This window comes from Sciurus carolinensis, chromosome 15 (assembly GCF_902686445.1).
Source record: "Sciurus carolinensis chromosome 15, mSciCar1.2, whole genome shotgun sequence".
Classification (NCBI taxonomy): domain Eukaryota; kingdom Metazoa; phylum Chordata; class Mammalia; order Rodentia; family Sciuridae; genus Sciurus; species Sciurus carolinensis.
This window is the reverse complement of record NC_062227.1, coordinates 61,414,816-61,440,131: the sequence shown is the minus strand read 5'-3', so window position 1 is coordinate 61,440,131 and position 25,316 is coordinate 61,414,816. Positions and strand designations below refer to the sequence as shown.

At 38.1% G+C, this 25,316-nt stretch overlaps 1 protein-coding gene across 1 annotated transcript; it reads right to left on the bottom strand.

The window, feature by feature from the left end:
• Positions 1-23,992: 23,992 nt before the first annotated feature.
• Positions 23,993-24,441, bottom strand: LOC124965647 (histone H3.3A-like). The gene has a single exon (XM_047526745.1). The coding sequence runs from the start codon at positions 24,439-24,441 to the stop codon at positions 24,061-24,063; it is 381 nt and encodes a 126-aa protein (XP_047382701.1). The 3' UTR covers positions 23,993-24,060.
• Between the last annotated feature and the right edge of the window lie 875 nt (positions 24,442-25,316).

Below are 25,316 nucleotides of genomic sequence, written 5' to 3'. Positions count from 1 at the left end.
GCCCTATTTTGCAAAGAATATATTAATATGCATCTTCAGCATGCATATTAATAATTCTGTAGCTGTCTCAAACCAAAAATTAGTAGAAAAGCAGATTGAATTGCTGCAATGACCAGAGAGCACCCCTACCTCTCATTGCCATGTCGTTATCTCCTGTGAAATATCTTTGTTCTCTGCAGCAGGATTTCTAGCAAAGAGGAAATCTGAAAGTTTTGATTGACACAGTGCTGAAAGAACACTTGGCTGGCCATAATTAGAGTTAGGAATGAAAAGGTGTGGAGTCTGGTTCTCAGTTATCTAACAGAGAGATGAATTATACTGTCATCTCAAAGGAGACAAATTATGTGATGCAAAAGAAATTCTTACCTGAAATTTGAGCATTTTCTGAGTAACATTTCTTTGGCTTCTTAGGAATCTGAAAATCAACATGATAGCTTCATCCCTGTAACTTTAGGTAATATTTTAGGGAAAGGGATTCTTCTATCTTATTTTTGGTTGTGTTATTGACATTATAACCAGTCGGACAACCAGTTTCAAAGCCTTAGTAAACACTGACATGCAACCCAATTCAAAATTGTGAAAGATCCCTGGGAAATAAATAGATACTGAAAAATATATTTCCAAAGTTTCCTATCAAAATTATCAAAGCACATGAAAAGCAATCATTAACAAATTTTTTTAAAAACTGAAAAATACTAGGATTCAAGATGGTGGACTAGAGGGTGACTGCATTCCATGTCACTCCATGACTCAGGATTCAAGAAGAAGAAATACCCTGCATCTTATAGAAGAAAAAGTAGGTCCAGATCTTCAACATGTCGGCTTAGGACCAGACTTTCTCAACAGGACTCCCATAGCACAAGAAATAAAAGCAAGAATCAACAACTGGGATAGATTCAAACTAAAAAGCTTTCTCTCAGCAAAGGAAACTATCAGCAATGTGAAGAAAGAGCCTACAGAGTGGGAGAAAATCTTTGCCAATCATACTTCAGATAGAGCACTAATCTCCAGAATCTATAAAGAACTCAAAAAACTCAACACCAAGACTACAAATAATCCAATCGACAAATGGTCTAAGGAAATGAACAGACACTTCACAGAAGAAGACCTACAAACAATCAACAAACATATGGAAAAATGTTCAACATCTCTAGTAATAAAAGAAATGCAAATCAAAACCACCCTAAGATTCCATCTCACCCCAATCAGAATGGCGATTATCAAGAACACAAGCAACAACAGGTGTTGGCGAGGATGTGGGGAAAAAGGTACACTCATACATTGCTGGTGGGGTTGCAAATTAGTGCAACCACTCTGGAAGGCAGTATGGAGATTCCTTAAAAAACTTGGAATGGAACTACCATTTGACCCAGCTATCCCACTCCTTGGCCTATACCCAAAGGACTTAAAATCAGCATACTACAGAGATACAGTCACATCAATGTTCATTGCTGCTCAATTCACCATAGCCAGATTGTGGAACCAACCTAGATGCCCTTCAGTTGATGAATGGATAAAGAAACTGTGGCATATATATACAATGGAATATTACTCAGCCATAAAGAATGATAAAATTATGGCATTTGCAAGCAAATGGACGAAATTGGAGAATATCATGCTAAGTGAGATAAGCCAATCTCAAAAAACCAAAGGAAGAATGATCTCGCTGATAAGTGGATGATGATACATAATGGGGCGTGGGAGGGGTTAGTTTTAGGGTTAGAGTGAGGGTTAGGGAGGGGGGCAAGAATGGGGGAAGGAAGGACTGTATAGAGGGAAAAGAGGGATGGGAGGGGTGGGGGGAAGGGGAAAAAAATAACAGAATGAATCAACCAACATCATCCTATGTAAACGTATGATTACACAAATGGTATGCCTTTACTCTATGTACAAACAGAGAAAGAACATGTATCCCATTTGTTCACAATAAAAAAAAATAAAAAAAAAAAAAGAAGAAGAAGAAATATTGAGAGAGACAGGACCAGCACAGAGCTGCCAGCTGAGACTTCCCTGCCGGGGAGGTAGGCCCAGAGGGCCGGGCCCAGGCCAACCAGGCCCCAGCCCATAGTCTAGTGCCCCTAGGTTAACAATCTCTCAATACGTGGAGGCACCTCTGCCCACTAGCAGGAAATATACCCCACCTGGTGGCCACCATCCCTAGAGGGGCAGGATCCTTTTTGGGTCACTACATTATCAAGTTCCTCCAAGACTTCAGGCTACTGAAGACAGGGAGGTGAGTTATTGTAAACCTGCAGGGACACTATAAGTCTATAGGGGGGAAACTGCAATAACTCAGATTTGTACTCCTAGAGGGGAAGATACCTGAGCAATATGAGAAAACAAGGGAAGAAAGTGTCCGAAGCAAACCTAGATGCTACATCAATAAAATCCAATGACAGCACAGCAGAAGAAATGTCAGAAAGGGAGTTCAGAATGTACATAATTAAAATGATCAGAGAAGCAAATGATGAGATGAGAGAGCAAATGCAGGCATTGAATGATCACACCAATCAACACTTAAAAGAGCAAATGAAGAAGCAAAGGATCATTTTAATAAAGAGATAGAGATTCTGAAAAAAACAACCAGACAGAAATCCTTGAAGTGAAGGAAACAATAAACAAAATTAAGAACTCCATAGAAAGCATAACCAATAGGATAGAACACCTGGAAGACAGAACCTCAGATATTGAAGACAAAATATTTAATCTTGAAAAAAAGTTGACCAAACAGAGAAATGGTAAGAAATCATGAACAGAATCTCCAAGAATTATGGGATATCAAGAAAAGACCAAATTTAAAAATTATTGGGATTGAGGAAGGCACACAGATACAAACCAAAGGAATGAACAATCTATTCAATGAAATAATATCAGAAAATTTCCCAAATCTGAAGAATGAAATGGAATATCAAGTACAAGAGGCTTATAGGACTCCAAATACACAAAATTACAACAGACCCACACCAAGGCACATTATAATGAAAATACGTAACATACAAAATAAAGATAGAGTTTTAAAGGCTGCAAGAGAAAAAAATCAAATTACATTCAGGGGGAAACCAATATGGATATCAGCAAATTTTTCAATCCAGACCCTAAAAGCTAGAAGGGCCTGGAACAACATTTTTCAAGCCCTGAAAGAAAACGGATGCCAACCAAGAATCTTATACCCAGCAAAACTTACCTTCAGATTTGATGATGAAATAAAACCCTTCCATGATAAACAAAAGCTAAAAGAATTTACAAATAGAAAGCTGGCACTACAGAACATTCACAGCAAAATATTCCATGAGGAAGAAATGAAAAACAATAAGTCAGCAAAGGGAGGATCTACCCTAAAAGAATAGCCAAATAAAGGAGAAACCAAGTCAAGTTACAAAACAAAAATAAGCCAAAATGACCAGGAATATAAATCATATCTCAATATTAACCCTGAATGTTAATGGCCTGAACACATCAATCAAAAGACATAGACTGGCAGATTGGATTAAAATAATGACCCAACAATATGCTACCTTCAAGAGACTCATCTCATAGAAAAAGATACCCACAGACTAAAGGTGAAAGGATGGAGAAAAACATACCATGCACATGGACTCAGCAGAAAAGCTGGAGTATCCATCCTCATTTCAGATAATGTGGACTTCAAGTCAAAGTCAGTCAGAAGGTATAGAGAAGGACATTTCATACTGCTTAAGGGAAGCATAAATCAGCAAGACATAACAATCATAAATATTTATGCCCCAAACAATGGCTAATCCATGTACATCAAACGAATCCTTCTCAATTCCACAGAACACAGCACAATGATATTAGGTGACTTTAACACACTTCTCTCACCACTGGACAGATCTTCCAAACAAAAATTGAATAAAGAAACCATAGATCTCAATAACACAATCAATAATTTAGACTTAACACACATATATAGAATATTCCATCCATCAATGAGCAAATACACTTTCTTCTCAGCAGCACATGGATCATTCTCTAAAATAGACGACATGGTTTACCCAAAGCTACTCTTACCAAATACAAAAAGTTAGAGATACTACCTTGTATTCTATCAGATCATAATGGAATGAAATTAGAAATCTATGACAAAATAAAAAACAGAAACTACTCCAACACCTGGAGATTAAATAATATGCTATTGAGTGATGCATGGATAACAGAAGACATCAGGGGTAAAATAAAATTCTTAGAGGTAAACAAGAACAAAGATACAACATATCAAAATCTCTGGGACACTATGAAGCAGTACTAAGAGGAAAATTCATTTCATGGAGCGCATTCAATAAAAGAAGAAAAAGTCAACAAATAAACGATCTAACACTACAGCTCAAACCCCTAGAAAAAGAAGAACATGTAAACACCAAAAGTAGTAGAAGATAGGAAATAGTTAAAATAAGAACTGAAATCAATGAAATTGAAACAAAAGAAATAATAGAAAAAATTGACAAAACAAAATGTTGGTTCTTTGAAAAAATAAACAAAATTGATAAACCCTTAACTACACTAACAAAGAGAAGGAAAGAGAAACTCAAATTATTAAAATTTGGGATGAAAAAGGAAATATCACAACAGACACGATTGAAATACCAAACATAATTAGAAGCTACTTTGAAAATCTATACTCCAACAAAATAGAAAATCTCAAAGACATCAACAGGTTTCTAGAGACATATGATCCACCCAAACCAAATCAGGAGGACATACACAATTTAAATAGATCAATTTCAAGCAATGAAATAGAAGAAGTCATCAAAAGCCTACCAACAAAGAAAAGTCCAGGACCAGATGGGTTCTCAGCCAAGTTCTACAAGACCTTCAAAGAAGAGCTCATTCTAATACTCCTCAAACTATTCCATGAAATAGAAGAGAAGGGAACCCTTCCAAACTCATTTTATGAAGCTAATAACATCCTCATATCTAAAGCAGACAGACACATTGAAGAAAGACAATTTCAGACCAATATTCCTAATGAACAAAGAAGCAAATATTCTTAACAAAATTTTAGCAAATTGCATACAAAAACATATTTAAAAGATAGTGCACCACGATCAAGTGGGTTTTATCCCAGGGATGCAAGGTTGGTTCAACATCAGGAAATCAATATATGTAATTCACCATATCAACAGACTTAAAGTTAAGAATCACATGATTATTTCAATAGATGCAGAAAAAGCATTTGATAAAATACAGCACCCCTTCATGCTCAAAACACTAGAAAAAAATAGGGATTGTAGGAACATTACTCAACATTGTAAAGGCTAGCTATGCTAATCCCATGGCCAGTATCATTCTAAATGGAGAAAAACTGAAAGCATTCCCCCTAAAAACTGGAACAAGGCAGGGATACCCTCTTTCACCACTTCTATTCAACATTGTCCTTGAAATTCTAGCCACAGCAATTAGACCAAAGAAATTAAAGGGATACGAATAGGAAAAGAAGAACTCAAACTATCCCTATTTGCCAATGACATGATTCTAAATTTAAAGAAGCCAAAAAATTCCACCAGAAAACTTCTAGAATTCATAAATGAATTCAGTAAAGTAGCAGGATATAAAATCAATACTCATAAATCTAATGCTTTTTATTCATAAGTGATGAATCCTCTGAAAGAGAATTTAGGAAAACTACCCCATTCACAATAGCCCAAAAAAAAAAAAAATACTTGGGAATCAATCTAACAAAAGAGGTAAAAGACTTCTACAATGGAAATTACAGAACACTAAAGAAAGAAATTAAAGAAAACCTTAGAAGATGCAAAGATCTCCCATGTTCTTGGATAGGTAGAATTAATATTGTCAAAATGGCCATACTACTGAAAGTGCTATACAGATTCAATGCAATTCCAATTAAAATCCCAATGGTGCAACTCATAGAAATAGAGCAAGAAATAGTGAAATTCATTTGGAAAAATAAGAACCCAGAATAGCTAAAGCAATCCTTAGCAGGAAGACTGAAGCAGGGGGTATCGCAATACCAGAACTTCAACTATACTACAGAGCAATAGTAACAAAAATGGCATGGTATTGGCACCAAAATAGACAGGTAGAGCAATGGTACAGAATAGAGGACAGAAGACAAACCCAAATAAATACAGTTTTCTCATACTACACAAAGGTGCCAAAAATACAGAATGGAGAAAAGAGAGCCTCTTCAACAAATGGTGCTGGGAAAACTGGAAATCCATATGCAACAGAATGAAACTAAACTCCTATCTCTCACTCTGCACAAAAATCAACTCAAAATCGATCAAGGACCTTGGAATCAGACCAGAGACCCTGCACCTTATAGAAGAAAAGGTAGATCCAAATCTTCATCATGTCAGCTTAGGATCAGACTTCCTTAACATGATTCCCAAAGCACAAGAAATAAAAGCAGAAATCAATAACTGGGATACATACAAACTAAAAAAGCTTTCTCTCAGCAAAGGAAACTATCAGCAATGTGAAGAAAGAGCCTACAGAGTGGGAAAAAATCTTTGCCACTCATACTTCAGATAGAGCACTAATCTTCAGAATCTATAAAGAACTCAAAAAAACTTTACACCAAGAATACAAATAATCCAGTCAACAAATGGGCTAAGGAAATGAGCAGACACTTCACAGAAGAAGATCCACAAGCAATCAACAGATATATGAAAAAATGTCCAACATCTCTAGTAATAAAAAAAATGCAATTCAAAACTACCCTAAGATTTCATCTCACCCCAATTAGAATGGTGATTATCAAGAATACAAGCAACAATAGGTGTTGGCAAGGATGCGGGGAAAAAGGTACACTCATACATTGCTGATGGGGCTGCAAATTATTGGTGGTAGCCACTCTGGAAAGCAGTGTGGAGATTCCTTAGAAAACTTGGAATGGAACCACCATTTGACCCAGCTATCCCACTCCTTGGCCTATACCCAAAGGACTTAAAATCAGCATACTACAGAGATGCAGCCACATCAATGTTCATAGCTGCTCAATTCACAATAGCCAGATTGTGGAACCAACCTAGATGCCCTTCAATTAACTAATGGATAAAGAAAATGTGGTATATATACACAATGGAATATTACTCAGTCATAAAGAAGAATAAAATTATGGCATTTGCAAGCAAATGAATGAAGTTAGAGAATATCATGCTAAGTGAGATAAGCCAATCCCAAAAAACCAGAGGACGAATGATCTCTCTGATAGCGGATGATGATACATAATGGGGGGTGGGAGGGAGGCAAGAATGGAGGAAGGAGGGATTGTACAGAGGAAATAGAGGGGTGGGAGGGGTGGGGGAAGAAAAATTAACAGAATGAGACAAATATCATTACCCTATATACATGTATGATTATACAAATGATAAGACTCTACTTCATGTACAACCAGAGAAACAATTTGTACCCCATTTGTTACAATGAATCAAAATAAATAAATTATTAAAAATAAATTTAGAAAATTTTTAAAAAGTAAAAAAACCTGAAAAATGTTGCAAATTTTATATGTGTGGCTATCATAACACTGTCAAGGATGTTCTTTAATCATTATTTTTTACAAAGCAGAGCCAATATAAGTAGCAGGTATTCCTCAACTAAATCAAAAGCAATCAAAAGGTGCCTAGGTGCTACAATGGGATTATAATAATTAGCCATGCTCAAAGTAGAAATTTCAGAAGGAAAAGCATGCCTATTACTATATTTCCTAATTTCAAATTTAAAGTCTACTTATAAATTTTAAATATGGTTATATTGACAGAATGTGGTCTATCACTTCAATCCTTCCTGTTTATTGAGCACCTAACACATACCAGCTTTTCTGGGACCTGGACATCAAGTTAGCAGAGATTTAGACTGACAGGACCCCTGCTTATTGAATGTTTAGCTTCTCATTTTAATTTTTGAATTTACTTAAATGTAGTATTTTTTGTTTAATCAAAGAAAATGTCTTTTTTGTTTAATTTAAGGGTATTTTTTTGAATGTTGGGAAAATGGGAGGAAGGACCTGCATACTCACCAACTTTAGGAAAATAAGGGACACATGCATGATTCATCTCTGACCACAGAGGGGATCACTGAATTGGTGACGCTTCTAGGGGGTGATATGTGATTTTAGGGTGACCTTCACCATGGTAAAGTGTTTTCCTCTATTTAACCATAATCATCCTCGGGTCCTTGGCTGAATGATCCCCTGGCCTCACTATCTGGATTCAGATTATGATTTATGATCCTGATGCACAGTTCCAAAATCCAAAAGGTTTTGAGAACTAAGAACAATTTTGGTGGGGGGGTATTGTTTGTTTCTTTCTTTCTTTGTTTTTTTCCTTGTCAGGAGTCAAACTCAGGGCCTGGCCCTGCTAGGCAAGCACTCCCCCAACTGATCCACAGCACCCATTGGGAGAACGACTTTCTATGTTTGGCCCAAATTTATTTGGCAGCAAAAATTAATCTAGAGCCATAAGGTCATTTTAGTCTTTAATATATTTGGCACACTATACATATGTTCAATTATAAAAGTATCAATGTGTACTGAGGCTACTACCACATATGATGGGTATAGAATATGTGCCATATTACCTTTATAAAATTTTTAAGAATCTGAATTATGAAATACATCTGAGCCAAGGTTTCCATATGAGGGATTAAGGGCTCACTGAAATATTACAATTTTTAAAAGACAAATACATCCCTTTTTATTCTTATTGCTTTGAAAAGCTATTGCATTAAAGATTTTAATTAATAAAATGACCCTTGCAACTGGCATTTTTGAAATACAAATGAGAAGAAGAGAATGTAGGTTTATCAGTTATAAGAAATGTGCCCTCCAGTGAGGGATGTTGAGAGTGAGGGAGGCTTTGTATGGATGAGGCATCAAAAGTATTTTGAGAGGTCTAAAACATATTTTTCTTCTCTATACCTTCCACTCAATTTTGCTATGGATCTGAAATTGCTCTAAACTAGATTATGCAGAGGGAAATGAGAGGGGGGATATGAAAGATGGTGGAATGAGACAGACAGCATCACCCATGTTCATGTATGGTTACATGAATGGTGTGAATCTACATCGTGTACAACCATAGGAATGAAATGATGTACCCCATTTGTGTACAATGAATCAAAATGCAGTCTGTAAAAAATAAATAAATAAATAAAGTCTGTTTAATAAAAAAAAAAAATTTTTTTTAAATAGCTTTCGCTATGGTTGTATTATAGCTAATGGTGCTGACCTTGGGCAGCCTCTGACATGGGTTTGTGAAATTAGTATTATTGGCATTTTAGAGCTGTCTATGCCACTCCTGAGGGTGCACCGCACTGCTCCTAGCTAATGCTTATAATGCCTACAAGAATTAAATGTTATCCCCTCTTCTGTGATGAGACATGCATCTGTTCAGTGATCTTTTACAAACCCTAAACCAAGATTGGACCCACTGTGTGGCCCAGTGATTTCCCATTCATTTAGTGCACATAGCAGTGTATTTATGGTCTAACGTGCACCATGCTGTGTCCTAAGAAGAATGAGGACAAGCCAGAGTTTGAATTCATTGTAATGATAGTGTGACTCTCAAACTTTTAGAAACCTGGTGGCGTGTTAAAATGTACTGGGGAAGTATGGATGTTTACTGGAAGCAAGGCCAGGGTGGAGGTGCTACCCAGAATTAGACCTACCCATGGGACAGAGATTTCTGGAATTCAGGCTCCAATCAGCAGCAGGGACTTAATGGCTCCCAGAATGGAGACATGATTCATCATCTATTGACCCTGCAATTTCTGTCCAAGCATTGGGCAAGTTTTAGGATGCTCACCAAGCATAGGCATTGGGAACCAGCTGTACAGAGCACGACTTTTTGAGGACAGCAGAGCCCTGGATCTGGAGCTAAGTAGCACCCACCAAAGGGACTATCATTTACAGAATGGGCACAAAAACAATAAGAAAAGCAGCCCTCATTTTTTAAAATGCAGCAAATAAACTACTTATTAGAAGAGAAACCCAGAATGGCAATCTAAGAAAATCTCAGACCTGTAAGACAAGACAAAAAGAAATTGGGACTTGTAAGTTCCAGAATCGAAACTGAGTTATCAGACATGGGACTTAGATTGGGGTTAGAGGGCTTAGTAGTGGTAGACCACAGCCCTGTTCAGACCTGCAGTGCCCTGGCTCAGGGTACCGTGCACGTCAGAATTCCATCCGAGAATTCAAAGTTAGAACTTCGTTTACTTCTTCATCCTCACTTGGGATGGAGGATGAGAGCTAGAGAGCTGGAACAGGAGCAGCATATGGAACTCCTGTCTTAGCTTTGTAATGGGAATGGAGTCAGGACCAGAGGAGGCTGAGTGAATTCAGGTTTGAAGAGTTGGTGGGGAGGGGCAGTGAGGAGGGTCGTGAGGCAAAATGAGAATAAACCATTCAGGTGGTGCTCAAAACCCCAGGAAAGCAAAGGAAGTTATCAAGGAATGAAGCTGGTCCTAGTTTGGAAAAGGTAAGTTTGGGTTCAGACCATAAAGGTCCTCAACATAGATGAATGGGTAAAGGGGAGGAGGGTCTGAAATTGTTGACAAGAGCAGCAGACACCAACATGGAGTGACAGAAAGAGGCATGCAGGTGAAGTAAGACATGCAGGATTAATTAGACAGCTTAGCAGGAAAGATGAAATATGAATTGAGAAATGAACTAGAAGTAGTCTTTGGTGCAAGAAAATAAATGGAAGCTACATTTGGAGGGACTAATTTTGTAGTCACAATACCAATAACAAAGGAAATACCATGATATCACTATATTAATTCCAACTATAATACTATTATTCATACTGATGACTGCTTTCTCTGCTGAATAAACAAAGATTCCACCACCACCCTGAGGAGGACCAAATGTAATGGGTCTCCCAACTTCTGTGTTTGTCACCCAGATTCATCTTTAAAAGGTAGCCAGAAAGTTCTTCTAAATGTCGACCTAGGGACTGGGGTTGTCGCTTAGTGGTGGAGCACTTGTTTGGCATGTGTGAGGCACTGGGTTCAATTCTCAGCACCACATATAAATATATATATGAAATAAAGACCCATTGACAACTAAAAGATTTTTTTTAAATGTTCACCCACTTATGTCTATTCTGTCAAAATCCCTAAGTGATGTCCTATACCCCTCAGGACCAATTCCAAGCCCTTTCCATAGACTACACGAGTCAGAATTTTCTGGGCTTGGTGCCTTTCTGAATCTTCATCCTGCACTATTTTATACTTCATGTACCATATCCCTTCCACACTGTTTTTAAAAAGTGTCTTAAGAAGCATTTCAAATATACAGATACATATCCCACCTTATAAAGAAAAATATAATAAATAAACCAATTCCATTGCCCAGTTTAAGACAGAACCATTTTGTATGTACAGATAGACCTTGGTAGCTATCCCTGAACATGTTCTCCTCCTGGCCTTCTCACAGCTAATCCCTCTCCCTAATGTGGTGTTTCTATTTCCCATGATTTTAGGTTTTAGCACATTCCAGAAATACATAATGTTTGCTTGTTTTAAAACTTAGTTGATGTTCAACATCTCTAGTAATTAGAGAAATGCAAATTAAAACTACACTGAGATTCCATCTCACACCAGTTAGAATGGCAATTATCAAGAAAACAAGTAACAATAAATGTTGACCAGGATGTGGGGGGAAGGGTACACTCATCCATTGATGGTGGGACTGCAGCCTGGTGCAACCACTATGGAAAGCAGTATGGAGATTCCTCAGAAAACTTGGAATGGATCCACCATTTGACGCAGTTATACCACTCCTCGGTTTATACCCAGCATACTACAGTGATGCAGTCACATTAATGTTTATAGCAGCTCAATTCACAATAGCTAAGCTATGGCACTAACCTAGATGCCCTTCATATAGAAAATATGCAATATAGAAAATGTGGGATATAAATATATATATATGCATACACACACACACACAATGGAATATTAGTCATAGAGAAGAATGAAATTATGGCATGTGCTGGTAAATGGATGGATCTGGAGAATAGTGTGCTAAGGGAAATAAGCCAGTCTGCCCAAAAACAAAGGCTAAATGTTCTGTCTGATGCGCAGATGCTAACACACAATAATAGGTGGGGAGGGAAGAGTAGAAGTTCATTGGATTAGAAAAAGAGAGAATGAAGGGAAGGGAGGGGAGATGAGACTAGGAAAGACAGTAGAATGAATCAGACATTGCTTTCCTATGTCCATATATGACTACACAGCCAGTGAAACTCCACACCATGTGCAATCACAAGAATGAAATCCTAATTAGAATAAGGGATACTCTATGTCTGTACAATATGTCAAAATACACTCTGCTGTCATGTATATCTAAAAGAACAAATAGAAATTAAAAATTAAAATAAAAGCAATATTTTAAAATAAATAAAATAAAGTTAAACATTTGAATGCTACTCTATTCTATTTTCCATAATATGGGGGGTTGGCCCAGCGCACATTTATAAAACTCCATGACATGGCTTTTCTATTTCATTCATTTCACTGTTTTTTTGACCCTGATCATGTGGAAGTTGGAGTTTGTAAGATGTCTTTATTTTTGCATTACAAAACAGTTATTGTGTGAGAAATTTTTATGCCCACTTGTGTGTGTGTGTGTGTATGGGTGGGTGCATTTTAGAAATGAGTATGGAGATATTCAGAATTAGGAAGCTGTTTTCATGCTGCAGGGATCAGAAAGCTTCTGTCTTTCTGTCCCACTTTTTTTGAATTCTGATCACATTATACACATACACTTACAGAGTCCTCTTTTTCACTTAGCATTTTAACATATGCATTGTTCCAGTGATTTAAAATCTTTTCAACAACAGCACATTCGATGCTGATGCAATTATATCATGCAGGGTGTGACACAGTTGAGCCAATCTGTCCTCTAGTAACTGCCTGCCTGGGTTGTTGTATGTCTTCAGTTATGAGTCAAGCTGGAGGGTGTCTCTCTTCAAAGTTATTTTCCAGTAACTCATTCCTAGAAAGTGGCATCACCCAGTTTCAGGGTATGGGTACTTTATCACCCTTCCTACAAATTACTTTCCAAAATGCTGTAAATTTTTGACTTGCCAAAAATTATTAAGCACATATTTAAATATGTGATTAGAAGGGTTGAGTAAATCAATATTTAATGTACCTAGTATTAACTAATTAATTTAATTAATTATTAATTTAATTAGTATTAAATAAGAATGAAATTGCATGTTTTACTATTGAATCTGAGCACATCTTCATAACTTTGTAGATAGTCGTGTTTCACATGCTTTTTCTCAGCTAAGTGATCTTTTTTTTCCCTCTGGAGAGACGGCAGGCATTTTGATTGGCAGCTAGCCTTAGTTCTCCTTCCCTTCTTGGCAGGGCTCTGTACACGAAGAACTGAAGTCTTGGAAACCACAACCCAGGACCCAGGCTCTGCCAGTAAGACCCACTCACATGAGATCTGTAACGTCAACAGGAAGAGGCAAGCATTTCTCACCTAGCATGTGGCTGGCACGCGAGCTTCAATAGACAGCGGGTACTACAGAGACCAATGGATTTTGTCTTTTTGTCCTTTGACTTTGGAGCTACAGGAAACTGTGACCTGGCTTTAGTTTCCTAAAATGGCAAGTGAGGAAAAATCTAGGAAACAGCCTTTACTCTTCCAAGATTCCCAACTGCCATGTGAGCACCTGATAACTATTCCTTTCTACTTACATTACTTAAATATTTTCTCTTTTCCTAAAGTGTAACTAGAACAAAAGAAGAATTTCAGAAAACAAAGCTTCCAAGATGAGGCTCTTGGATTGGTTATCTGCTGTCGGATTTGGTTGAGTTTGTAGCGTGATGACTCATTCTCAGCTGAGAATGGAAAACCTGCCGTGGGTGGCGTAAGCAATGTTGGAAGACCAAGTGGTACCTTGTACAGGTTCCCACGGTGACAAAGCGGATGTCAAGACTGCCTGGAACAGCATGGCTCTTTCCAACTGCCTTGGGGAACGTAAAGAAAGAAAGTGACCGTCTCGAGGACAGAATTTCTAAGCTCGCAACAAGAGAAGAAAATGAAGAAGCTTTTTGTTTACCCAGAAAGAAGCTTTTGTATCTTATAGATTTAACAAAACATACATAAACAAAATTCTGATCCTTCAGGTTGCAGAATCACACAAAAGTTGAATTCATTGACCTGCCATTTGAACTGGGCCTAAATATTTAGTCAGACACCATTCTGGGTGTTCTCTGAAGGTGCTTTTGTGATAAATGTAAAATTTCAATCAATTGAGTAAAACAGTTGGCCTTCCCTAATGTGGGTGGGCCTTGTCCAACCAGGTCAAGGTTGAAATAGGAAACAATGGCCGATCCTTCCTGTATAAGAGGGATTCACCTTGCCTGTCTGTTTTTGAGCTGCTACCTAATGTTTTCCTCTGCATTAGGACTCACACCCAAACTTTAGCTTGTCCTGTTCAGGAGCCTGCCAACCTGAAGACTAGAAGAAGCCCATCAACTGTCCTGGGTCTCCAGCTTGCCAATTGCAGGTCTTGAGTCTTGTTGGTCTCCATAATTGTGTGAGCTAATTTCTTACAATAAATCAGTCTCCCTTTCTTTCCTCTCTCCAGCTCTCTATACATCCTCTTTGTTCGGTTTCTCTGGAGAACCCTGACTAATACACCAGTTAATCTTGAGGATAGAATGTCACTCATAATCGCCTCCAGATTTATAGAGAGAGTCAGACTTCAGCCTGCCCTCAAAGGAGAAATATGAATGGAGATCACAACAAAATATTTGCAATATTGTGCCACATCATATTTGATAGGAGCATAGGAAATATGCATGGGAGTCTATTCCCAGAGCACTACTCCAGAAAGAAAGGATCATAGCATTAGATTGTGGGAGATGTATTGGTACAGGTACTCCTGCTTAAGACTCTGGATTCAGTGTATTAGATTGAGGAGCTTGGAGTCGCTGTCAAAGTTAGCTTCTTCAATTGCATAAAACCTGGACAGTGTTAATTACATTTGATGAAGCTGAAACAATAAAACTGCTTTGATAAAGTGTTAAAACTCAATTAAATGGCCAAAGGATTAAGAATAGATATGCTGCACTGGATTCATCCTGGGTGAGATTCTCACCCACTCCATCATTATTTCCCTCGAGAGACCCAGAGAAAAGGCCTTTCATTACACAACTAGAAATGCAATGGGGGTAGCATGTCCACGGTCAGGGGCACACTGTTGGGTGGACCTTTTTGAATTTTTGAGGCTATGTAAACATTTTTTTTAATGTGTTGCTCTAATTCATCTACCGAGTAACCCACTGGGATGCCAGGTTGAGAAGGTATTATTTGGTCCACCAAATCACCGATGTTGGGTGGGCTTAGGGTACATACTTTGAAGGGAGCTAGTACTACAACTGTACCAGAAAATGAATAGTTACTTGCAGAACAGGACGTAGTTATTCCAAAACACTGTGGTTCTCCATTGGGGTTTACCAGAGGTTAGACTCTGCATCTCAGTCTCCCTCAGACGGCTGGAGCACCACTAGGTCTGCCCGGTCATGAGAACAAATGGCCTCGCAAATTTCACTGAAGCCTGGCAATAGTAGCTATTGAACGATCCTTCAAATTTCATGGGAATTTTTTTTTTCCTTTTTGTAAAAGATTATATACCTCCTAGCAATCTTTTTTTCATGAATTGGATAAACGTTAACATTAATTTTTTTCATGATTTTCTTACCTGTTTCCCAATATTTTTTTCTTTTATGATTTAAAATATATTTTATACCTTGTTTAATTTCACCAAACCCACCAGTAAGATATAACATGTCAGAAGGTTTTCCTGGGTGTGTTGATTGGACTCATGACTCAAACCTTGCTGTGCATTAGGATCAACAGTGGAGGTGTTTATAAAGGTACTTTATTCCTGGCCTACCCTTGCTGGTTCTGATACCATTAGCCTGAGGATAGGCCAAGCAGTATAAAAAGCAATTTAGACCTCTGTAATACCCAGGAATTCTGAATAAAAATTGAGTGTTTAAATTAATTATAATTGTAATTTTCCTGCACTTCTATTTCTTCTGCATATCCTTCAGTGTCTTGGAAGACCAAAACTTGCTAAATGTCTGACATTTAACTAAATGACTTTAAGGTTACCTAAAGAGTAACAAACAATTGTGGCACGAAACAGCAAAATTATCTGAATGAAAATCATTAAAATTAAGTAATTTTAAACATAAAGACAAGAAAAAGTGGTGCTTAAAGAGTATTCTATATATGTTTAAAATTCATGGTATTTGGATTCAATACTATCACTAAAAAACAAAATGTGTTGAACAACAGAAGACTGCCATTCCCACTGATGAACCACTTAATCTTATCAAAGCAAAAATAATGTTGGAAATGAATACAAACACATATTAATAAGAATTTGCCTATGAGGTTCCATGTTCATTGAAGTTGATATTATTTTTTCATGTTTTTAGTATTTGCAATTATCCCTAAATTTGAGTTATTTTTCTGGGGAAGCGACGTGATCTAAAATTTTAGAAAAATTATAAAATTCTTACAAAACAAAGTAGCCTTCCTATTGAAAAGAAGATCTAATAGGGACAGAGTACAATGAGGTGGATTTGGGTGTCATTTTGGCACTGGCACGTGGATGATAAACTAAATGGTAGTTTTAGTGTCAATTGCTACAGAATCCAATGGAGTCTTTCTTTTTAGCCGAAGAATCCCCAGTGATAATATTTGTAGATTCGAATTTCAGGTAGGAGCACCCATGGGGGTGGTTAGAGGTAACACAGCCCAGGTAGTCATTGGAGGTGTGGTTGCGGTGGAGGAAGGCATGGTGGGACTGGAGTTTCTGTGAGAAGTGTGGCATCGGCGCTCACATTGTGTGGCTTCACGGCAAGCAAGGCTTCTGGTTATGCTGGCTGTAGTCTCAGCAAAGATGCCGGTTCCTCTCGCGAATGCGCATTCCATTGGCATGATGGTAACTGTGGGAATTGCAGGCTCAGTTGAACTGGCGTGGCAGCTTAATGTGACATGACGGTAGTGACAGATTCAGAGACACTGTGACAGCAGAAGCGGTGGAAGGTTCTCATGAATTACTAGTAGGAGACGGTGGAATTGAAATAGCAGTGATCATGGCAGCTGTGTAGTAGCAGGATCTGCAGTAATTACTGTGGTTATGGATTTAGCTGAAGTGAAGTTTCCTAAAGTGATTGCAGGATCAATGGAAAGTGTTCCTTCCTGTTGTGGCTGTAAACTTATTTGAAATGGTGCTAACTGTTGTGGTAATGAATCTTTTCATGTTTTTTTATTAGTTATACATAATAGTGAGGTGCATTTTTATATATTCATAAATGCATATGACATAATTTGCTCCATTTCAATCTCTAGTACTTCTCTCCTCTCCTCCCTCCCCCTGATCCCTTTCCTCTATGCCACTGGTCTTCCATTTATTTATTGTTTTTCATTTGCACAATATAATTATATATGAAAGAGGAATTCATTGTATTATGCTCATAAATGCACACACATAATTTGATCACTTTCATTTCAGTTTCTTCCCATTCCCATTCCTCCTCCCTCTCCCTCAATCCCCTTCCCCTCTTACACTATTATCCTATTTTCATGAGATTTAAGGATTCCTTATTTCTCTCTAGTTTTCTCATATGAGAAAAAAAATTTAACCTTGACTTTCTGAGTCTGGCTTATTTCACTTGGCATGATGCTCTCCAGTTCCATTAATTCACCAGCAAATGACAGAATTCATTCTTATTTATGGCTAAGTAAAACTCCATAGTGTATATAGACACATTTTCTTTATCTATTTGCCTGTTAACAGGCACCTGCACTGGTTCCAGACCTTAGTCATTAGGAATTGTGCACTGATTATGCTAACATTGGTAAGCATGTATCACTGTAGTGTAATGATTGTGATTGAGTATTGGTTTCAATTAAGTGGCAATACCAGTCAGCTATTATTAATCATTCAATTGAAATTGTGGCAGCTACTGTGGTTGTGGGTTTAGTTCAAGGCATTGTTGTTATTATTTGGCCATATACCCAGCAGATATCATGCTGATTTTTAGTAGTGCAGTTGGAGCTGTGTGGAATGCTGCAGCCACAGGTGCAGCTGAAGAAGCTCTTGTGGATATTATAGCTGTCAGTTCCTTAGAAATGGCTATTGTAGGTTCCATTGAAGTTTTGGTAGCTAGAATGGTTATCAGCCCAGAAGAAATTATAGCATTTGTATTTCAAGTACAGTAAAGCTAGTTGTGGCTTCAGTTAACCTATTGGTAACTGTAGTGGCACTATGTTTAGTCGACTTGGTATTCGTAGCCATTGAGGTAGTACATTTGTTGGGATGCCTGTTGTGCCAGTCAATTCAGTTGTTAGTGGTCATTGGTTCAGGTAAAAGTGGTGGTTCTTCTGGTAGTTGTAGTTTCAATTGAGGCAGTAGTAGGGTTGGGTATAATACAAGTGGTTCCTCTGTTGATATAGTGCTACCTTCAGGTTTAATGGACATATAGTGATTGTTAAGGTTATAATTTCAGCTGATGTGGTGGTAGTGGAAACTGGTGACAGGTGTGGTTAAAGTGTGGCTCGTGTTCTGTGTGACAGTAGGCGAGTGGGAAATGGTGGTGGTACTGGTAACAATTATGACTTCATATTCAGTAAAAGATGCAGTGGTTACAGATTTTTTTAAGTGGTTGTTATCGTTTCCACAGAGATGGTACTGTTTGCAAGTTTGCCTATCCATTGATCACACTGCCCCAACATTAACTGCTCCCACCATTGAACTGAGAGCCAATCAATTAAATCTGAACTCAGTTGACATGGAAGTGGGATAGTTGCAGTAGAGTGTCTGATGGGGTGTCTGATGGGTATAGAGGTGGCAGTGTTAGAAGTATTTGTATTATTGAGCAAAGGTAAAGTCATTTTTCCTACTTTTGGTTACAGATTGAGGTGTAATGCAGCTAGGCACTAGTTCAATTATTATAGTGGCAGTTATTATAATAACTGGTTTAGTTGCAATGGAGTTTGTGGTGGCCATGAGAGCTGTTAAGTTCAGCAGAAATTTTGTAGCCTGCACAGGTTAAGAGATGCTAGTTGTTGCTAAGAGTTGACATAGTGCTGCCTTTGATGTTCTGTTCAGCTGGAGTTTCCTGACTATTCTAACTATAGGGCTGGATGCTGTGGAGATGCAGGCTACAGAGCTTAATGTTGGTGCAGGTGTTGTGGCTGTTGTAGGAAGTTTTATTGTGGTAGTGGGCACTCTAGGTTCAGGAGTGAATATTCCAGACTTGGCATCACTTGGGGATATGTGTAAAGCAACTGGCCCAGTGTTATTTCTCCCTTTAAGCACCAGGCACAGCTTGAGTTCTCTGATTATGGTTGTAATCTCACACTAAGAAGGCAAGCCAGGAATATTTTCCATAGAAAGTAGATATTTAAGAAAGTATATTTCACCTGTTATAGATATAAAGGAAAATACTTTGCATGATTCAACATTTCAAAGAAAATGTATTCTTTGTTACTGAAAGTGTAAAATATATAAACATCAATATGAATTGGAGAATGTTCTAGGAATACATATGAGACTCAATATCTAAGCTTCCACCCTAGGAAAAGATTGGTCTTATGTTTTACCTACCATTAGGAGGAAATGTCCACTGACTTCTTAGATATTCTATTTTTTTTTTACTTTCTTTTAAAAAGTTTTTAGTTGTATATGGATACAATACCTTTATTTATTTATATGTGGTGCTGAGGATCAAACCCAGTGCCTCACACATGCTAGGCAAGTGCTCTACCACTGAGCTATATCTCCAAACCCAGATATTCTTATATCTGGACCACCAAATTAGAAATGAACAAAATGTTGATAGAAATTGGTTAAGCATATACATGTACCCAAAGTGAAATCAGGAAATGGGCCGGGGACTCCCTACATCTGGAGAACCCTGGAAGACTGACCAAAATCCCCTCCCTTCTGATCCTGACAGTATCTGAAGGTGCTTGTTAATAGGCTCCCTTGGAGTCTCCCAGAAATGTATGTTTTAACAGGGTAGGGTGCTGTTCCCAACACATTCTCAGGCTTAGAGTTTCAACTGAGATTACTATTTAACAGCATGACATTGAGTTGAGACTGCTTTTGTAGGAATCTAGTTACTGTGAGCTATTTTCGCTTGGAGAATCATGTAACCCCTGTTTTCTTATCTGTAAGATACTGCTAATAAAAACACATGACTTACAGAAATCACATAAAGATTAGTGAAATAGAATTGCTTCCAATTTATGGAGCATTGTGCAAGGATACAGCTAGAGCTAGATGATGGACACTGAGCCAGACCATTGGGTGAGTTTTTAATTAATGTCCCTTACACGGGAGGCCTCATCTACACACTTGGGATGATGGCAGAACTTACATCACAGGGTCTTTGCAAGACTTAAATGAGACTATGTATGCAAAATGGGTGGAACACACCTCTTCCCTGTAGTGAATTCTATATAAATATTTGTGAGATGAGGCTGATGATGTAAATACAAGTTATTGGAGTTATTGGACAGGTAGTATGAACTAGAAAAAAGAATGTAGCTTTGAAGTCAGATGACCTTGAGTTTCAATGCCAAACCTCTGAGAATTTCCTAACCCCTGTGAGTCTTCAATTTCCTTATTCTTAAGGTGGTAGTCCTACAGAAAGATCTAAAAAGACTGTAATTTTACCTCATTTTTGCCTTAATTGGAGCAGTACAGCATAGTGATAAGGAGCTTGGATTCTGACGATTCGGGATTGAATATTTTGTCTAATTTTCAAGCAGACTAATAGCTGGCAATTTCCTTAACATATGAAGCCTCTATTTCTTCATAAGAAAAAATATCCTGTGTCAAAGGATAGTTGTAAGGATTAAACCAGATGATAATGTCTATAAGGCACGTGGTGCAATGCTTGACACTTAAGTTCTTAAAACTAATTACTGAGAAGCTCATAGGCAATCATTCTTTCATGAGTTCAGGGCAATGAGAAAGAAGAGTGAGAACTAATATGTTTGAGAAAAATGGGGTATGTCTTAAGGCTAGAAAAATTAAGTCCTGGTTTGGGTGTCCAGTGTGGCAGTTCTTGGAAATCCAGGACTGGAAGTGAACATTGATCACCAAGGCCAGGGAAACAAGGGGCATCAATAGGCACCAAGTGTCACATCCTGTACCACAGTTTATGTGCCTTAACAAAAGGAAGCACGTGGTGAGAGCACAATAAAAGTTGCCCCACAACTCAGAATAAGCAATATTTTCATTTGCATGCTTGTTAAAAACAGAAATAGGGTGGAGGGCAAGCAGGTTGGAACCTTGCAACACAACTGAGCTCCCAGGCTGAGTCCACCACTAACTAGACATGTGAATTTGTGCAAAAATATGGACCTTCCAGAAGGATATTTTCTCCATCTGTTCAACACTGGAAGACCAGATGGTAACTACATTCTCCTACTCAGCAGTAAAAAAGATTTGCAAACAAGAACACTAACTAACTTCACCAGATCAAGGTCATTCTTCACTTCTCTTATATATAAAACATAAGAGTTTTTACATTATATCAAAAGCTAATCTCAGGTCCTCCTTAATGAGCCTCTAAGCAGGGATGGAGCAGAGAGTTGCTCAATGCTGGAGCCCAGAGCACTCAAGTAAAGAGCCAAGCACAATCAGCAATCAGTCAAAATCATATTTCTCCCTGGATGCAAAACTCAAAGATAAAGTTGTAAGGCAAGGGTACTATGTGGTCAGAAACACAGATATGAATCAAGGCACCAAGCCAAAGGGGATAAAAACAGGAAGGAGGGAGATCCAAAACAGGAAGACTAATGGATGGAAGAAAAAGATCACAGTGAGGCTCAGAAGTTCGAGGGAAGAACAGATCCCCACAGAGCAGGGCTCCTAGGGACTTAGCAGACAATGTTGTCTTCCACCTGAGTCTCATTTGAGAGCTGGGTCCTTCACTGTCAGGTTCTTTGCCATCTTCCCCTCCAACTCACCCTGCCTGAAATGAGGACCTTAGGCTGGACCTTTTACCTCTTTGATTGCTGCATCATTCTCTAGCTGTGCACATGAGCTTTGATTTTTTCCAAGTACCACACAGGCTCCTTGAAGTTGAGCCCCCACAATGCTCAGGCAACTAGAGCCAGGATTGCTTTGTTGCCACTAATATTGCTAATACTATTGTTATTTTAGCTCAATATTAAATTGTATTACAAAAATATTAATATTTAGACTAATAAATGCATAGAGTACATTTTTATTCCTTTAGTACCATAGAGCACACAAATAAAAGATATCTGACTTATAAGCAACAGTTGGAAAGTTAATTCATTGCTTTTTCCTCAATAATAGTAATTATATATTTCTTGTGATGAATACATAATAATACATAAGCATCATAGAAGTCTATGATGTTATAAGAAAATCCAACCCAGCACAGTGGCACATACCTGTAATCCTCATGACTCAGGAGGCTGAGGCAGCAGGACTATGTATTCAAAGCCAGCCTGAGCAATGTAGTGAGGTCCTAAGCAACTTAGCAAGACCCTGTCTCTAAGTAAAATATATAAAGGGCTGGGGATGTGGTTCAGTGGTTAAGCACCCCTGGATTCAATCCCTTGTACAGAAAGAAAGAAAGAAAGAAAAAAAGAAAGAAAGAAAGAAAGAAAGAAAGAAAGAAAGAAAGAAAGAAAGGGGGGAGGGAGGGAGGAAGGAAGGAAGGAAGAAAGAAAGGAAAGAAGGAGGGAAGGAATAAAGAGAGAGAGAGAGAGAGAGAAAGGAAGGAAGGAAGGAAAAAGAAAAAAAGAAAAGAAAATCCATAGGGTTTCCTCTTAAAATCAGAAATAGATCCACATAGGCAAGATATGAAAATGTAACAGGTACTCACAAACTGGCTTCTCGAGGGCTCAGTATGTGCTCCATACTTCCCACATTCCTATTCCACCCTTGAACGCATTATCAGAAGTTGAACTTCAGCACTAGTTTTCATTTTGGTCATTCCACTTATAGCTGCAACCTTGAGTAATATTTGAGTTGACTGATGGCAAACTGACTAAGATGCATCATGCAAACAATTAAATCACATCATGTAAACAATTAAATCAGAGTTTTAACAGAGGACCCACCATAAGTCAGAAGTATTCATTAATTACACGAAGAAACAAGAAATCCCATCCCGCCTTTGGGAGGTATAGCGGCCTCTCTCAGCAGCCTACCTCACAGAAGCAAACCGTGCTAATCTTCATACTTCCTTCTCTCCCCTCCGGCCCTCGTTCCGCAGACACCCACTCCTCTGGAGTTTGGGACCAATCTGTGATAGAATACTGAAGTAGGTGAAGTTTTCCATTGCTTCTTTTCAAAGTTAAGATGACCAAGCTTTCCATGCTTGCTGGTACCATCTCTTGAGACATCCATGGCCCTATAGCAGCCTTTCAAGGAGCTTCAAATACTCTGAAAATTTCCAATCCTGTAGTCCTAGCATTTAGCAAAGGAAAAGTGCTTGTGTTTGCTTTCTTATGTACAACTCCTTTCTAAAGGGAGAGCCCCATAGCCAATAAATCAATAACTGCTAATACATTTCCAAAGTTTCTCTTTTCTTGCAGAATAATATTAAAAAAACTAACCCTTTAGTTTTTTGGTGTACTTTTGGTATTCAAAAAATATTTAGCTAAAGGATATTTGGGCAGCTATTCATTCCAAATTTTTTTTCCCCAGAAAAATTTAACAGTTTTATTTATAATTGTTATAAAGTTGAACTGCAGAAACGTGTTCACTGAAACATTTTGACTTGCATTAATGCTTTACATCCCTGCATTTGTATTAAAAATTCACACACAAATGAAAATGGAAAAACAGACAATACCTGATTTCTGTCCCCTATTTTTCCACTCGCAATCATATACTTAGGTACCTTTTGACCCCATGGAAAAAATATCTAACGTTCAGAACTACCAATAACAGGAAGAAGAGAAAAAAAATTTTTTTGAGAATGAAATGTTTCCCATCATAGTGAATTCTTAAGCACGTTCTCCACGTATGTGGCGTGCTAGTTGGATGTCCTTTGGCATATTGTTACACGTTTGGCATGGATAGCACACAGGTTGGTGTCTTCAAAAAGGCCAACCAGATAGGCCTCACTTGCCTCCTGCAAAGCACCAATAGCTGCGCTCTGGAAGCACAGATCTGTTTTGAAGTCCTGAGCAATTTCTCGCACCAGACGCTGGAAGGGGAGTTTTCGAATCAGAAGTTCAGTGGACTTCTGATAACGTCTAATTTCACGAAGCGCCACAGTACCAGGCCTGTAACGATGCGGTTTCTTCACCCCTCCAGTAGAGGGCGCACTCTTGCAAGCAGCTTTTGTGGCCAGTTGTTTCCTGGGTGCTTTACCACCAGTGGATTTGCGGGCAGTCTGCTTTGTATGAGCCATGGCAGAAAGACCTCCTTACTCACCCCGCTTCTCCTTGGGCTGGAGCTCAGCGAGCTAGAGGTAGCGCTGGCATTAGAGAGCGACAGCGTTTTCCAAATTTTTCTTTTCACTGCAGAACCTTTTAATTCCTCTTTCTAAAAAAGTACTTTTTTTTAATTGAGGCATTTGTAAGAATTAGGAACCGAGGAACTTTGGATTATGTAGAGCGAAATGAGAGGGGGCAGGGGTATGAAAGATGGTGGAATGAGACAGACATCATTACCCTATGTACATGTATGATTGCACAAATGGTGTGAATATACATCGTGCACAACCATAGAAACAAAAAGTTGTACCCCATTTGTGTACAATGAATCAAAGTGCAGTCTGTAAAAATAAAAAAATAAAAATAAAAAAAGAGAAAGAAACCAACTTCTGAACTGAAAATCTACCGGACAGAATCAAACACAAATGTCCAAGGAGACCCTATATAAAACTAGCACAGAAAGGTTTTCTCAAGAATAACATTAGAATATTTTAAAGTTCTCAAATAAATTTATCTTAAGTAATCAAAAATAACCCTATGCAAATAAAGCAATCAAGACAAATTAGTTTTGTTCTTTTTGTAAAATGCTTCTGTCAGTATCATTCATTGTCTAAACATCCATCAAGCTTGTCAGATCAAAATTACCTCCTGACAGGCTAAAACAAGAAGATTGACGCTGTAAGAGTTGGTGAGATGTGGATCAAACGGAGTACCCATGCATACTGGTGGGAGTGGAGAAGGCTTTGGAGAGCTATTTGGCAGTTTCTGCTGATGTTATATATCACCTACCCTGTGGCCTAGCAATTCCATTCTTAGGTATATCCCAAAGTAAAAAGACATGCACAAGAAT